The sequence below is a fragment of the Oncorhynchus nerka genome, linkage group LG7 (assembly GCF_034236695.1).
Source record: "Oncorhynchus nerka isolate Pitt River linkage group LG7, Oner_Uvic_2.0, whole genome shotgun sequence".
In the NCBI taxonomy this organism is placed as follows: domain Eukaryota; kingdom Metazoa; phylum Chordata; class Actinopteri; order Salmoniformes; family Salmonidae; genus Oncorhynchus; species Oncorhynchus nerka.
The window spans coordinates 84,889,926-84,906,512 of record NC_088402.1 but is presented as its reverse complement, the minus strand read 5'-3'; the positions used below and the strand labels follow the sequence as shown (position 1 = coordinate 84,906,512).

At 44.1% G+C, this 16,587-nt stretch overlaps 1 protein-coding gene across 3 annotated transcripts in view; it reads right to left on the bottom strand.

The window, feature by feature from the left end:
* LOC115126360 (tensin-2-like) overlaps positions 1-16,290 on the bottom strand; it is a 69,014-nt gene extending 52,724 nt beyond the window's left edge. For 2 of the 3 annotated variants that reach the window (XM_065020912.1, XM_065020913.1), the window contains exon 1: positions 15,838-16,290. In XM_065020912.1, coding sequence (XP_064876984.1) covers positions 15,838-15,963 — 126 coding nt within the window. In that variant the 5' untranslated portion in view covers positions 15,964-16,290. Of the gene's footprint in view, positions 1-4,411; positions 4,839-15,837 lie in introns of those variants that run through there. The other variant, XM_065020914.1, reaches the window with a different exon arrangement.
* Between the last annotated feature and the right edge of the window lie 297 nt (positions 16,291-16,587).

The following is a 16,587-nucleotide window of genomic DNA, read 5'->3' as shown; positions in this document are numbered from 1 at the left end:
TGTGTGACAAATTAAATTGGATTTGATTTGATTTAATAATGAATGTATGCATTGTCTGGATGTGGGGCCTAAACAGTAGTGTTGACTGGTCACTGTAGGTCCAGAGAGAGTGCATCATACTGTGCGTGTCGTCTGGGCCAGCATCCACAAAGTGTCTCAGAGTAGGAGTGCAGATCTAGGGTCTGTCCATACAATCTTATTAATTATGATCTAAAAGTCTAAACTGATGCTAGATCAGCACTTCTAGGCTGAGACGCTTTGTGGATACAGGTTCTGGTCTCTGACTCTGAACATTACAACTGACTGTTGTCTTCGTGGATACAGGCTCTGGTCTCTGACTGAACATTACAACTGATTGTTGTCTTTGTGGATACAGGCTCTGGTCTCTGACTCTGAACATTACAACTGATTGTTGTCTTTGTGGATACAAGCTCTGGTCTCTGACTCTGAACATTACAACTGACTGTTGTCTTTGTGGATATAGGCTCTGGTCTCTGACTCTGAACATTACAACTGGCTGTTGTCTTTGTGGATACAGGCTCTGGTCTCTGACTCTGAACATTACAACTGACTGTTGTCTTTGTGGATACAGGCTCTGGTCTCTGACTCTGAACATTACAACTGACTGTTGTCTTTGTGGATACAGGCTCTGGTCTCTGAGTCTGAACATTACAACTGACTGTTGTCTTTGTGGATACAGGCTCTGGTCTCTGACTCTGACATAATGTAGTAAAATGATTCCAGTAGCATAATACCATTGGTAATACACCATCCCCCATCCACTATGCATCTGTGTGACACATATTGTTAGTGTGTGTGTGTGTGTGTGTGTGTGTGTGTGTGTGTGTGTGTGTGTGTGTGTGTGTGTGTGTGTGTGTGTGCGTGCGCGTGCGTGCGTGCATGCGCGTGTGTGTGTGCGTGTGTGTGTGCGCGCGCGCGCGCGTGTGTGTGTGTGCATGTGTCTGACATACAGACCTTCTCCCTCCATTGAAAACCAGTGTGTCACAGATGGAGATCAAGTGTGTGTGTGTATGTACAGTATGCATATTTGTGTGTGTGTTCTCTCCTTATTCCCTTTCCCTATCAGTAATAGAAAGTCTACAGATTGTGTGTGTGTGTGTGTGTGTGTGTGTGTGTGTGTGTGTGTGTGTGTGTGTGTGTGTGTGTGTGTGTGTGTGTCCTCTGTGCAGCCACCTTCCACAGGAGGAAAGTGAGTCTCAGAAGGACAGTGAGTCTCAGAAGGACAGTGAGTCTCAGAAAGACAGTGTGTCTCGGAAGGACAGTGAGTCTCAGAAAGACAGTGAGTCTCAGAAAGACAGTGAGTCTCAGAAGGACAGTGTGTCTCAGAAGGACAGTGTGTATCAGAAGGACAGTGTGTCTCAGAAGGACAATGAGTCTCAGAAGGACAGTGAGTCTCGGAAGGACAGTGTGTCTCAGAAGGACAGTGAGTCTCGGAAGGACAGTGTGTCTCAGAAGGACAGTGTGTCTCAGAAGGAGAGTGTGTCTCAGAAGGACAGTGAGTCTCAGAAGGACAGTGAGTCTCGGAAGGACAGTGTGTCTCAGAAGGACAGTGAGTCTAGGAAGGACAGTGTGTCTCAGAAGGACAGTGTGTCTCAGAAGGACAGTGAGTCTCGGAAAGGACAGTGATTCTCAGAAAGACAGTGAGTCTCAGAAAGACAGTGTGTCTCAGAAGGACAGTGTGTCTCAGAAGAACAGTGATTCTCAGAAGGGTGGGACAGGCAGCAGAGCTAACGGAGAGCTTGTTCCTGTGGTGAGGTCAGTGTTCGGCTACGACACACTTCCTGTGTAGCTCTGCTCCCTGTTTTCACCATGTGATTTGTTGAGATAGTTGTTTACATTTACATTTACATTTAAGTCATTTAGCAGACGCTCTTATCCAGAGCGACTTACAAATTGGTGCATTCACCTTATGACATCCAGTGGAACAGTAGTGCATCTAAATCTTTTAAGGGGGGGGGGGTGAGAGGGATTACTTCATCCTATCCTAGGTATTCCTTAAAGAGGTGGGGTTTCAGGTGTCTCCGGAAGGTGGTGATTGACTCCGCTGTCCTGGCGTCGTAGTTGTCTGTCTGAAGAGGACCCTCCTCCCCGGAAGTGTTTTTTCTCCACCTTTTAAAATGACAGAGAGAAGACAACATCCCTCCAGACCTAGCTTATGATGTTCTGGGATATCCAAGACTACTTACCATCCCCATCCTGATTCTACTGCTCAGGGGCCATATCCATATATCTCAGGGTAGGAATGCTGATCTAGGATCAGCTCAACCCTGTCCACTGTAATCTTAATCATTACGATCTCAAAGGCAAAACTGATCCTAGACCTACGCTGAGATGCTTTATAAATACGGGCCTTGGAATGGTTCTACTGTGTCTCTGCTCCTTTCTCCCTCTGAGTCTGAACCACAACATTGCTGCTGGATCTGGGCCCTACCAGCTACTGGTAAATGACGTGTGCAGGTCACTGCACTAGACAATCTTTTAGCAGTAGGCCTAACACTGTTATAACCGCCAAAGCAAAGATTGGACAATGTTACCGTGTTACTTTTCCACTGTGGTTTCCCTCGTGTTATTACTACACATGTTGAGACCGCGAGGAAGGAACTTTTGACATGGGAACATGATATTGGAGGAGATTGATTGGATGATACTAAAGCACACCTCCACGTCTCCCCTCGTCACACACACACACACACACACACACACACACACACACACACACACACACACACACACACACACACACACACACACACACACACACACACACACACACACACACACACACACTTTATTGGTCAAGCCATTGTTTGCAGCATCCTTTTACTCATCTGGTAATCCCAATGCCTACTCCACAACATAGGACAAACACACACACTCACACACACACACACACACACACACACACACACACACACACACACACACACACACACACACACACACACACACACACACACACACACACACACACACACACACACACACACACACACACACACACACACACACACACACACACACACACACACACACACACACACACACACACACACACACACACTTTATTGGTCAAGCCATTGTTTGCAGCATCCTCTTACTCATCTGGTAATCCCAATGCCTACTCCACAACATAGGACAAACACACACACACTCACACACACACACACACACACACACACACACACACACACACACACACACACACACTCACACACACACACACACACACACACACACACACACACACACACACACACACACACACACACACACACACACTCACACACACACACACACACACACACACACACACACACACACACACACACACACTTTATTGGTCAAGCCATTGTTTGCAGCATCCTCTTACTCATCTGGTAATCCCAATGCCTACTCCACAACACACACACACACACACACACACACACACACACACACACACACACACACTTTATTGGTCAAGCCATTGTTTGCAGCATCCTCTTACTCATCTGGTAATCCCAATGCCTACTCCACAACATAGGACAAACACACACACACTCACACACAGCACGTGCACAAAAGCATGCACACACACTACCTGGCTTACCATCGCTGCCTGTTTATGGAATGGAATTTGTCTTTAAGTTAACACACATGCACACACACACACACACACGTCTTTAAGGCGATCAGCATACACTTTCAGAAAATGTATGCTATTGGTATGGGAAGGATGGGAAACTGTTATGACGCAGTAATAAACACAGAACACCTTGGAGTTGGAGAGACAGGGAGGGGAGGGGTGCGCGTGAAGCCATAGGATCATTTCACCACTTAGTTGTAGTTGTATCTGTCAGCTCTGCAAGAATACCGCGCAATTATATCGGAATATACGGTCATTGGGCAAATATACTAGACTACACTGAGACTATGACGACCTTAATCTCATAGCAAAACCACAATATTAGTAATCGGATCTAGAAGGAATTTCACTTTAGTATAGTTTGCCAGATAATAATTATCCTGTGGAAGAGTCTCGAACATCTCATTCAGTCGGACAAATGACCTTATGTCCGATGTCGGGTATTGTCAAATAACAAGCTAGAGCCGCGTAAAGAGTCAATTTATCTAACTGCGCAAAACATGTAGAGAAAAATTGTATATATAACACAAGAACATTAGACAAACAACTATAAACCATGTGTTATATCAGCATGATAACATTTTGACGGTGAAGGGACGCGCAGAGCACGCAACTGAATGGGGTGAATATACTGTCAAATACAGGATGCGCACTGCCCCCCACACACCCCAATGTAACGCTTTGATTCCATCACGAACCTATGCATAGTAGACAACAAACAAGTACATTTCAATAATAAGAATGACTTTCCAATTATGTTCTTACCTTGTTCATTTCTTTTTCTTTTACGTCTTCGACTTTAGTTCAAAACTTCTCTTACATTCCCAAAAAGTCCTCAAACCATATTTTGTGACTGAAATGTATCTTCTTTCATTTGGTCTCGTTCTGCTCTGTGGTTATGGGTGGAGACATTAAAGGAAAGGCAATTGTGGATTTGTATTACCAGAATTCCACTCTGTGATTGGTCAGATCTGGGAGGGGAGAGTTAAAATATTTCCCCAGGATTGGCCAGGATTGGGAATTACATATGTAATTTCTGGGGGCAAGTCAAAATGTTCTGCAACATTACACATTAACCAGCATGAGTTTTCTGTTGTTGTTGTTGGTGGCTTTGGTAGAATAATTATAGATCCAAACTAGTAAACAGACACAGACACAGACACAGACACACACACACACACAGACACACACACACACACACACACACACACACACACACACACACACACACACACACACACACACACACACACACACACACACACACACACACACACACACACACACACACACACACACACACACACACACACACACACACACACAGAGACAAGCATGAACACACACACACACACACATACACACACACACACAGTCTTGTACAGCTAACTTTGTGGGGACACAATTCAGTCCCATTCAAAATCCAATTTTCCCTAACCCTAAACCTAACCCTAACCCTAACCTTAACCCAAAAACCTAACCTTGACCTTAACCCTAACCCTAACCCTATCCCTAGCTCCTAAACCTAACCCTAAACCTAATTCTAACCCTAACCCTAACACCAATTCTAACCCCCTAGAAATAGCATTTGACCTTGTGGGGACTACCAAATGTCCCCAGCTGGTCAAATTTGGGTTTGTTTACTATTTACTGTTAAACACTTCTACACACACACACACACACACACACACACACACACACACACACACACACACACACACACACACACACACACACAAACACACACACTTTATGCAAACACACACAAACACACACACCCCCCCATCTTTTGTAATAAACTCTCGTGGGTGGACAATTTTCTTCAGGTGTCAAACTATATCCATGTTACCATTAGCACAAGAGCTACACCATGTGGGGGAAACACAGAAGTGCAACAAGTTAGCAAGTGCGTCAGTGTTGTGGCGTAACACATTTTCACTCAATCCAGAGGTGGTGTCGTGAGTTCCGAAATGACCCCTAACCCCTATTCCCCAGCCATGTCTGTCGATCTGAGAGGATTGGGTAGGTGGAAGCAATATGTCGATATTTCTACCCAGCCAATCAGAAGCCAAGATTAAACTATTTATTACCATAATGCTCAAGAAAATAGTGATAAATACCAATAATCTGTGCTATTTGCCAACCCATGTATCTGTTCCATTTCCATAATCATGCCATACATGCAAAACTATTCATAATAACATTATTTATGACTATGTGTCAGTAGGAGAGTAAACACATTCTCACAGAAACATGACTCTAGTGACTGCATGCACGATTTGAGTGTAACTCGTAGGAATCCCAGAACAAAACATCCAGTCCAGTCTTTAAAAAATTTCTAAACGCCATGGAATTTCCTCTTGTATTAAAACGGAGGGTCCGGGGACTTTTATTTGTCTGGAACTTTTTTTCTGTTGGACCGTGGAGGGAAGTGGGGAGAGGGGGAGAGGGGGGAGAGAGGGGGAGAGGGGGAGAGGGGGGAGAGGGGGAGAGGGAGAGAGGGGGAGACAGGGGGGACAGGGGGAGAGGGGGAGAGAGGGAGACAGGGGGAGAGAGGGGAGAGGGGGAGAGAGGGGGAGACAGGGGCAGAGGGGGAGAGAGGGGAGAGAGGGGAGAGGGGAGAGGGGGTGAGGGGAGAGGGGGAGACAGGGGAGAGGGGGAGACAGGGGGAGAGGGGGAGACAGGGGGAGAGGGGGGAGAGGGGGTGAGGGGGAGAGAGGGGAGAGGGGGAGGAGCAGGCAGACCACAAGAGAGTTTACCAAAATATAGGGGTACCTCCTCCAGCTGACAGGATGCTGGGAATCTGGGACTTAAGCTTGACGAGTGGGGGGGTAGGGTTGGGGGGTTGGGGCATGGAGGAGGGATTTGATTACAGCTGTTGAATTGGCCGTAGTACAAATATACTTGTCACATCCTCCAATACACATAGACATGAGGATGGACATGTATATTTATTTACAAAGAAAGATACAAGGACAGAGGCAAATACGAGAGAGAGGGGGCCAACAGCTTTGAACCTCAAATCGGAGGCCAGCTAAGCCTGTATAATAGCAGATCAGGCAGAACTGCCTCCCACCATTACATCTTTAACGGTGCAGAGATACTGAGAAATGGAGACCCAGTGAGCCAGACTGATCCTCGTCAACATGGAACAGATAGAATGATACCTCTAAAATAAGATAGACATCAACCTTTTGTTGGCTGAAGTTCACAGAGCATAGCACTTGGAGGAACAGGGGAAAGGCATGGAGCAACTTAGAGGTAAATGAGAAAGGTTTAGAGAGTGGGAACATTGGCAAAGAGGAAATGAGGTGGGGGAGAGGGGAGCTGTAATGCTTGAGGAATGATTGTGTTAGACAGCACTAAGCCAAAGGTTGATAAGTTACAGCTGTACAGACAGAGAGAGAGAGAGTGAGGCAGAGAAAGAGAGAAAGACAGACAGAATGAGAGGGGGAAGAGAGTGAGAGAAGGAGAAAGAGAGAAAGACAGACAGAATGAGAGGGGGAAGAGAGTGAGAGAAGGAGAAAGAGAGAAAGACAGACAGAATGAGAGGGGGAAGAGAGTGAGAGAAGGAGAAAGAGAGAAAGACAGACAGAATGAGAGGGGGAAGAGAGTGAGAGAAGGAGAAAGAGAGAAAGACAGACAGAATGAGAGGGGGAAGAAAGTGAGAGAAGGAGAAAGAGAGAAAGACAGACAGAATGAGAGGGGGAAGAGAGTGAGAGAAGGAGAAAGAGAGAAAGACAGACAGAATGAGAGGGGGAAGAGAGTGAGAGAAGGAGAAAGAGAGAAAGACAGACAGAATGAGAGGGGGAAGAGAGTGAGAGAAGGAGAAAGAGAGAAAGACAGACAGAATGAGAGGGGGAAGAGAGTGAGAGAAGGAGAAAGAGAGAAAGACAGACAGAATGAGAGGGGGAAGAGAGTGAGAGAAGGAGAAAGAGAGAAAGACAGACAGAATGAGAGGGGGAAGAGAGTGAGAGAAGGAGAAAGAGAGAAAGACAGACAGAATGAGAGGGGGAAGAGAGTGAGAGAAGGAGAAAGAGAGAAAGACAGACAGAATGAGAGGGGGAAGAGAGTGAGAGAAGGAGAAAGAGAGAAAGACAGACAGAATGAGAGGGGGAAGAGAGTGAGAGAAGGAGAAAGAGAGAAAGACAGACATAATGAGAGGGGGAAGAGAGTGAGAGAAGGAGAAAGAGAGAAAGACAGACAGAATGAGAGGGGGAAGAGAGTGAGAGAAGGAGAAAGAGAGAAAGACAGACAGAATGAGAGGGGGAAGAGAGTGAGAGAAGGAGAAAGAGAGAAAGACAGACAGAATGAGAGGGGGAAGAGAGTGAGAGAAGGAGAAAGAGAGAAAGACAGACAGAATGAGAGGGGGAAGAGAGTGAGAGAAGGAGAAAGAGAGAAAGACAGACAGAATGAGAGGGGGAAGAGAGTGAGAGAAGGAGAAAGAGAGAAAGACAGACAGAATGAGAGGGGAAGAGAGTGAGAGAAGGAGAAAGAGAGAAAGACAGACAGAATGAGAGGGGGAAGAGAGTGAGAGAAGGAGAAAGAGAGAAAGACAGACAGAATGAGAGGGGGAAGAGAGTGAGAGAAGGAGAAAGAGAGAAAGACAGACAGAATGAGAGGGGGAAGAGAGTGAGAGAAGGAGAAAGAGAGAAAGACAGACAGAATGAGAGGGGGAAGAGAGTGAGAGAAGGAGAAAGAGAGAAAGACAGACAGAATGAGAGGGGGAAGAGAGTGAGAGAAGGAGAAAGAGAGAAAGACAGACAGAATGAGAGGGGGAAGAGAGTGAGAGAAGGAGAAAGAGAGAAAGACAGACAGAATGAGAGGGGGAAGAGAGTGAGAGAAGGAGAAAGAGACGATAATTACAAACGCACGTGAGAAAATAGAGCTTGTCTGAGAGGTCCTCTGTGGGGTTGTATATATTTTGGGAATATTTACATTTATCTTACATGAGAGATGAATAAAATGCTGAATCATATCCCACTTACTTTACGTGCCCTGCCTACCTTTCCTGCCAAGTTCCAGCTCATTCCCAGAACATGTTCTACTCTTTCAAAACACTCTTTTGAATAGACGTCAAGAAATTATTTGAGAAGAAAATAAAATATTATTTTGGGGGGGATTCTGTTTTTTATTTATTGGTGGATCAGGGATTTGTTGGGGTGGCAAGATTTAGAGAAAGGAAAGGTCTCTACTTTCATCTCATACTCTGCCCCATACACACATTCCTCAAATACTGATCAAAGTTTTGGACAGATTATAGTTCCAAACCAATCCAGTCTAGTCAAAGCTTCCTGGAGTTTGACCACAGATAACAGGATGGTGTGGGTTGTCAGTGTTTGTCTCCATGTGATTGAGTTTGTGGTTGTGTGTGTTAGTGGATCGTTGTGTTTACGTGTATTTGTGTCTGTGTAAGAGTATCTGGTCGTACAGGATATTTTTACCCTTGACCCGACAATGCTCTTTCCTGTGTTGGGTATTTAGAAAATGCCTGTGGAATATGGTTGCCATGACGCAGTACTGGTTAAAGCATCGATGGTCCTCAAGGAATTCTTAACAATTTTCTTGTGACCATTGAATGGATGAGTAATCTGAGCCTGAAGAACTGCTGTGTGGTACATCTGTAAACCAAAGACAACAGGTACAACCAGAGGGATATCTGGCCATCTATGCTATAGGACTGCAGTGTTGTTCTACTCTAATCTTCACAATTCTAGAGAGGTAGAGTTGCCCAACTATGCTATAGGACTGCAGTGTTGTTCTACTCTAATCTTCACAACTCTGGAGAGGTAGAGTTGCCCATCTATGCTATAGGACTGCAGTGTTGTTCTACTCTAATCTTCACAACTCTAGAGAGGTAGAGTTGCCCATCTATGCTATAGGACTGCAGTGTTGTTCTACTCTAATCTTCACAACTCTAGAGAGGTAGAGTTGCCCATCTATGCTATAGGACTGCAGTGTTGTTCTACTCTAATCTTCACAACTCTAGAGAGGTAGAGTTGCCCATCTATGCTATAGGACTGCAGTGTTGTTCTACTCTAATCTTCACAACTCTAGAGAGGTAGAGTTGCCCATCTATGCTATAGGACTGCAGTGTTGTTCTACTCTAATCTTCACAACTCTAGAGAGGTAGAGTTGCCCATCTATGCTATAGGACTGCAGTGTTGTTCTACTCTAATCTTCACAATTCTAGAGAGGTAGAGTTGCCCATCCATGATATAAAACTGCAGTGTTGTTCTACTGTAATCTTCACAACTCTAGAGAGGGAGAGCTGCCCAGCTCTGGTTTAGGATGAAGGGATCATAGGCAAATATCACAATGTTCTCCGGAGATCATGATAGGCTTAGAAATAGAGTGAGTATCATATCAAGATATATTCAATTGCCAAGCAGAAATTACCCCTCTGGCTATGATCTCTGTTGTACATTCAGCTACAGAAAAATAGTGTTTTCTTTTGCCTGCCAAGTCATTTAATTCTATTTGCCATTAAATGGAGCTTCTCTATGATAACAACACAGCCAGCCCACTCACCGGATGTACTGTAGATAACAGCCAGCATAACAGAGTAGTGACCGCATCATGACTGGTACCACATGACCTGTGAGGCTGAAAAACAATGACCAGTAGAACAAGTACCTTGGTCGCAGTCCCCTGCTCAGAAGCTGCATGCATCAACCAATGGTTGCGTGTCACGTCATCAACTGTGTCATCAACTGAAAGATTTCTATTACATATGATGTGTTTAGCTGATACGATAAATAACTATCCAGGTGTCGTAAGATCTGGCAGGTGTCAGCAACACCTAGGTAGAGGAACGCAAAGCATTGTCTTTGGCACCCTTTTCACCAAACAGGGAAACGGTAATCCCCAGAGGGATATTTTTGTTAAATGTTATAAAAAGTCAATGAGATATCTTCCATCCAGATCTCTTCATGTCATTTTTTTTTTTACATTAACAGCTGCAGCCAAACCAGACAAAATTAAACAAAGTTATCAGATCAGCTCTGTGATAGATTAGTAACAGCATGAGAAGAAGGCCAGTACTGTAGATCAGCTCTGTGATAGATTAGTAACAGCATGAGAAGAAGGCCAGTACTGTAGATCAGCTCTGTGATAGATTAGTAACAGCATGAGAAGAAGGCCAGTACTGTAGATCAGCTCTGTGATAGATTAGTAACAGCATGAGAAGAAGGCCAGTACTGTAGATCAGCTCTGTGATAGATTAGTAACAACATTAGAAGAAGGCCAGTACTGTAGATCAGCTCTGTGATAGATTAGTAACAGCATGAGAAGAAGGCCAGTACTGTAGATCAGCTCTGTGATAGATTAGTAACAGCATGAGAAGAAGGCCAGTACTGTAGATCAGCTCTGTGATAGATTAGTAACAACATTAGAAGAAGGCCAGTACTGTAGATCAGCTCTGTGATAGATTAGTAACAGCATGAGAAGAAGGCCAGTACTGTAGATCAGCTCTGTGATAGATTAGTAACAACATTAGAAGAAGGCCAGTACTGTAGATCAGCTCTGTGATAGATTAGTAACAGCATGAGAAGAAGGCCAGTACTGTAGATCAGCTCTGTGATAGATTAGTAACAGCATGAGAAGAAGGCCAGTACTGTAGATCAGCTCTGTGATAGATTAGTAACAGCATGAGAAGAAGGCCAGTACTGTAGATCAGCTCTGTGATAGATTAGTAACAGCATGAGAAGAAGGCCAGTACTGTAGATCAGCTCTGTGATAGATTAGTAACAGCATGAGAAGAAGGCCAGTACTGTAGATCAGCTCTGTGATAGATTAGTAACAACATGAGAAGAAGGCCAGTACTGTAGATCAGCTCTGTGATAGATTAGTAACAGCATGAGAAGAAGGCCAGTACTGTAGATCAGCTCTGTGATAGATTAGTAACAGCATGAGAAGAAGGCCAGTACTGTAGATCAGCTCTGTGATAGATTAGTAACAACATGAGAAGAAGGCCAGTAGTGTAGATCAGCTCTGTGACAGATTAGTAACAGCATGAGAAGAAGGCCAGTACTGTAGATCAGCTCTGTGATAGATTAGTAACAGCATGAGAAGTAGGCCAGTACTGTAGATCAGCTCTGTGATAGATTAGTAACAGCATGAGAAGTAGGCCAGTACTGTAGATCAGCTCTGTGATAGATTAGTAACAGCATGAGAAGAAGGCCAGTACTGTAGATCAGCTCTGTGATAGATTAGTAACAGCATGAGAAGTAGGCCAGTACTGTAGATCAGCTCTGTGATAGATTAGTAACAACATTAGAAGAAGGCCAGTACTGTAGATCAGCTCTGTGATAGATTAGTAACAACATGAGAAGAAGGCCAGTACTGTAGATCAGCTCTGTGACAGATTAGTAACAGCATGAGAAGTAGGCCAGTACTGTAGATCAGCTCTGTGATAGATTAGTAACAACATTAGAAGAAGGCCAGTACTGTAGATCAGCTCTGTGATAGATTAGTAACAACATTAGAAGTAGGCCAGTACTGTAGATCAGCTCTGTGACAGATTAGTAACAGCATGAGAAGTAGGCCAGTACTGTAGATCAGCTCTGTGATAGATTAGTAACAACATTAGAAGAAGGCCAGTACTGTAGATCAGCTCTGTGATAGATTAGTAACAACATTAGAAGAAGGCCAGTACTGTAGATCAGCTCTGTGATAGATTAGTAACAACATGAGAAGAAGGCCAGTACTGTAGATCAGCTCTGTGATAGATTAGTAACAGCATGAGAAGAAGGCCAGTACTGTAGATCAGCTCTGTGATAGATTAGTAACAACATGAGAAGTAGGCCAGTAGTGTAGATCAGCTCTGTGATAGATTAGTAACAACATTAGCCAGTACTGTAGATCAGCTCTGTGATAGATTAGTAACAGCATGAAAAGAAGGCCAGTACTGTAGATCAGCTCTGTGATATATTAGTAACAGCATGAGAAGAAGGCCAGTACTGTAGATCAGCTCTGTGATAGATTAGTAACAACATTAGAAGGCCAGTACTGTAGACTAGCTCTGTGATAGATTAGTAACAACATTAGAAGAAGGCCAGTACTGTAGATCAGCTCTGTGATAGATTAGTAACAACATTAGAAGAAGGCCAGTACTGTAGATCAGCTCTGTGATAGATTAGTAACAACATGAGAAGAAGGCCAGTACTGTAGATCAGCTCTGTGATAGATGAGTAACAACATTAGAAGAAGGCCAGTAGTGTAGATCAGCTCTGTGATAGATTAGTAACAACATTAGCCAGTACTGTAGATCAGCTCTGTGATAGATTAGTAACAACATGAGAAGTAGGCCAGTACTGTAGATCAGCTCTGTGATAGATTAGTAACAGCATGAGAAGAAGGCCAGTACTGTAGATCAGCTCTGTGATAGATTAGTAACAACATTAGAAGAAGGCCAGTACTGTAGATCAGCTCTGTGATAGATTAGTAATAACATGAGAAGAAGGCCAGTACTGTAGATCAGCTCTGTGATAGATTAGTAACAACATTAGAAGTAGGCCAGTACTGTAGATCAGCTCTGTGACAGATTAGTAACAGCATGAGAAGTAGGCCAGTACTGTAGATCAGCTCTGTGATAGATTAGTAACAACATTAGAAGAAGGCCAGTACTGTAGATCAGCTCTGTGATAGATTAGTAACAACATTAGAAGAAGGCCAGTACTGTAGATCAGCTCTGTGATAGATTAGTAACAACATTAGAAGAAGGCCAGTACTGTAGATCAGCTCTGTGATAGATTAGTAACAACATTAGAAGAAGGCCAGTACTGTAGATCAGCTCTGTGATAGATTAGTAACAACATGAGAAGAAGGCCAGTACTGTAGATCAGCTCTGTGATAGATTAGTAACAGCATGAGAAGAAGGCCAGTACTGTAGATCAGCTCTGTGATAGATTAGTAACAACATGAGAAGTAGGCCAGCAGTGTAGATCAGCTCTGTGATAGATTAGTAACAACATTAGCCAGTACTGTAGATCAGCTCTGTGATAGATTAGTAACAGCATGAAAAGAAGGCCAGTACTGTAGATCAGCTCTGTGATAGATTAGTAACAGCATGAGAAGAAGGCCAGTACTGTAGATCAGCTCTGTGATAGATTAGTAACAACATGAGAAGTAGGCCAGTACTGTAGATCAGCTCTGTGATAGATTAGTGACAACATTAGAAGTAGGCCAGTACTGTAGATCAGCTCTGTGATAGATTAGTAACAACATTAGAAGGCCAGTACTGTAGACTAGCTCTGTGATAGATTAGTAACAACATTAGAAGAAGGCCAGTACTGTAGATCAGCTCTGTGATAGATTAGTAACAACATTAGAAGAAGGCCAGTACTGTAGATCAGCTCTGTGATAGATTAGTAACAACATGAGAAGAAGGCCAGTACTGTAGATCAGCTCTGTGATAGATGAGTAACAACATTAGAAGAAGGCCAGTAGTGTAGATCAGCTCTGTGATAGATTAGTAACAACATTAGCCAGTACTGTAGATCAGCTCTGTGATAGATTAGTAACAACATGAGAAGAAGGCCAGTACTGTAGATCAGCTCTGTGATAGATTAGTAACAACATTAGAAGAAGGCCAGTATTGTAGATCAGCTCTGTGATAGATTAGTAATAACATGAGAAGAAGGCCAGTAGTGTAGATCAGCTCTGTGATAGATTAGTATCAACATTAGCCAGTACTGTAGATCAGCTCTGTGATAGATTAGTAACAACATTAGAAGAAGGCCAGTACTGTAGATCAGCTCTGTGACAGATTAGTAACAACATTAGAAGAAGGCCAGTACTGTAGATCAGCTCTGTGATAGATTAGTAACAACATGAGAAGAAGGCCAGTACTGTAGATCAGCTCTGTGATAGATTAGTAACAACATTAGAAGAAGGCCAGTAGTGTAGATCAGCTCTGTGATAGATTAGTAACAACATTAGAAGAAGGCCAGTAGTGTAGATCAGCTCTGTGATAGATTAGTAACAACATTAGAAGTAGGCCAGTAGTGTAGATCAGCTCTGTGATAGATTAGTAACAACATTAGAAGAAGGCCTGTAGTGTAGATCAGCTCTGTGATAGATTAGTAACAACATTAGAAGAAGGCCAGTACTGTAGATCAGCTCTGTGATAGATTAGTAACAACATTAGAAGGCCAGTAGTGTAGATCAGCTCTGTGATAGATTAGTAACAACATTAGCCAGTACTGTAGATCAGCTCTGTGATAGATTAGTAACAACATGAGAAGTCGGCCAGTACTGTAGATCAGCTCTGTGATAGATTAGTAACAACATTAGAAGAAGGCCAGTACTGTAGATCAGCTCTGTGATAGATTAGTAATAACATGAGAAGTAGGCCAGTAGTGTAGATCAGCTCTGTGATAGATTAGTAACAACATTAGAAGAAGGCCAGTACTGTAGATCAGCTCTGTGATAGATTAGTAATAACATGAGAAGTAGGCCAGTAGTGTAGATCAGCTCTGTGATAGATTAGTAACAACATTAGAAGAAGGCCAGTACTGTAGATCAGCTCTGTGATAGATTAGTAACAACATTAGAAGAAGGCCAGTAGTGTAGATCAGCTCTGTGATAGATTAGTAACAACATGAGAAGAGAATAACCCATTCTGACAGTAGACCCCAGGTCCCTTTCTGACGAGTCAGCTGGATGCCGTCCCGAGGGCTAAGCATTCCCACGCTGGATAGTATGTGTTGTAACCATGGGGATTTACAATAACACCAATGTAACCAATCAGGGTTCCAATTATACACGGACTCTTGGGGGTGCCCAACATCTCTTGGGGGTGCCCAAAATCTCTTGGGGGTGCCCAACATTTCTTGGGGGTGCCCAACATCTCTTGGGGGTGCCCAACATCTCTTGGGGGTGCCCAACATCTCTTGGGGTTGCCCAACATCCATATCTTTGACCATTTCCATTCTGATAAGGGGGCCCTGATTTGTTATGGGGGAGCCCCCCCCAACCCCCACTGTAATTTAAAACCTGCACCCAAACATGGGCACAGACACCAGACACAACTCAAAGTAACAAGCACACTCATATACACAGACCAAACACATACACATTCCTTTATGAAAATATGCAAATATAAAGCAGGATGTGAAAGGGTCCTAAAACCCAGCTCTATTGTATTGGACCAGCTGTGGCCCAATAGATAAGCCCACCCAGAGAGTCACCTTAGTCAGCCTCATCCTGCCGCTGTTGGACCTCTCTGGACCTCGGCGCGTCGGTGACCCTCTCACCACGGGCACAGGCTCTGCTTCCTCCCCACAGCAAGGCTCCGCAGTCAGGACGCAACCCATATAGAGATGTGAGCCCTGGCGCTCTCTCTCTCTCTCCTGTCCTCTCTCTCCCTGTCCACCTCTCCCTATACTCTACCAGACACTGTTTTCCTGCGTAGTCTCAGGCAGCTGTTTTTGTTGGCTGACGCGAGGCCCTTCCCCTTTTTCTGGCTCCCATTCAGCCTCACGCTCACTCTCCAAGGGCCAGAGGATATACCTTCTCTCACTCCTCTCTCTGTCTCACACAGACACATGCATCCCCCGTCTCTCAAATACTCATATACTATATTCTTTACATATATGGTCTCTCTCCCTCTGTCTTCTCTCATAGCAATATCAATACCTCTCTGTTTCTCCCTCCCTCTTGCTCTGAAACACTCTGTTTCTCCCTCCCTCTCTCACTCTGAAACCCCCTCTGTTACTCCTTCTCTCACTCTGAAACCGTCTCTGTTTCTCCCTCCCTCTTGCTCTGAAACCCTCTCTGTTTCTCCCTCCCTCTTGCTCTGAAACCCTCTCTGTTTCTCCCTCCCTCTTGCTCTGAAACCGTCTCTGTTTCTCCCTCCCTCTTGCTCTGAAATACTCTCTGTTTCTCCCTCCCTCTCTCACTCTGAATCCCTCTGTTTCTCCCTCCCTCCCTCTCTCACT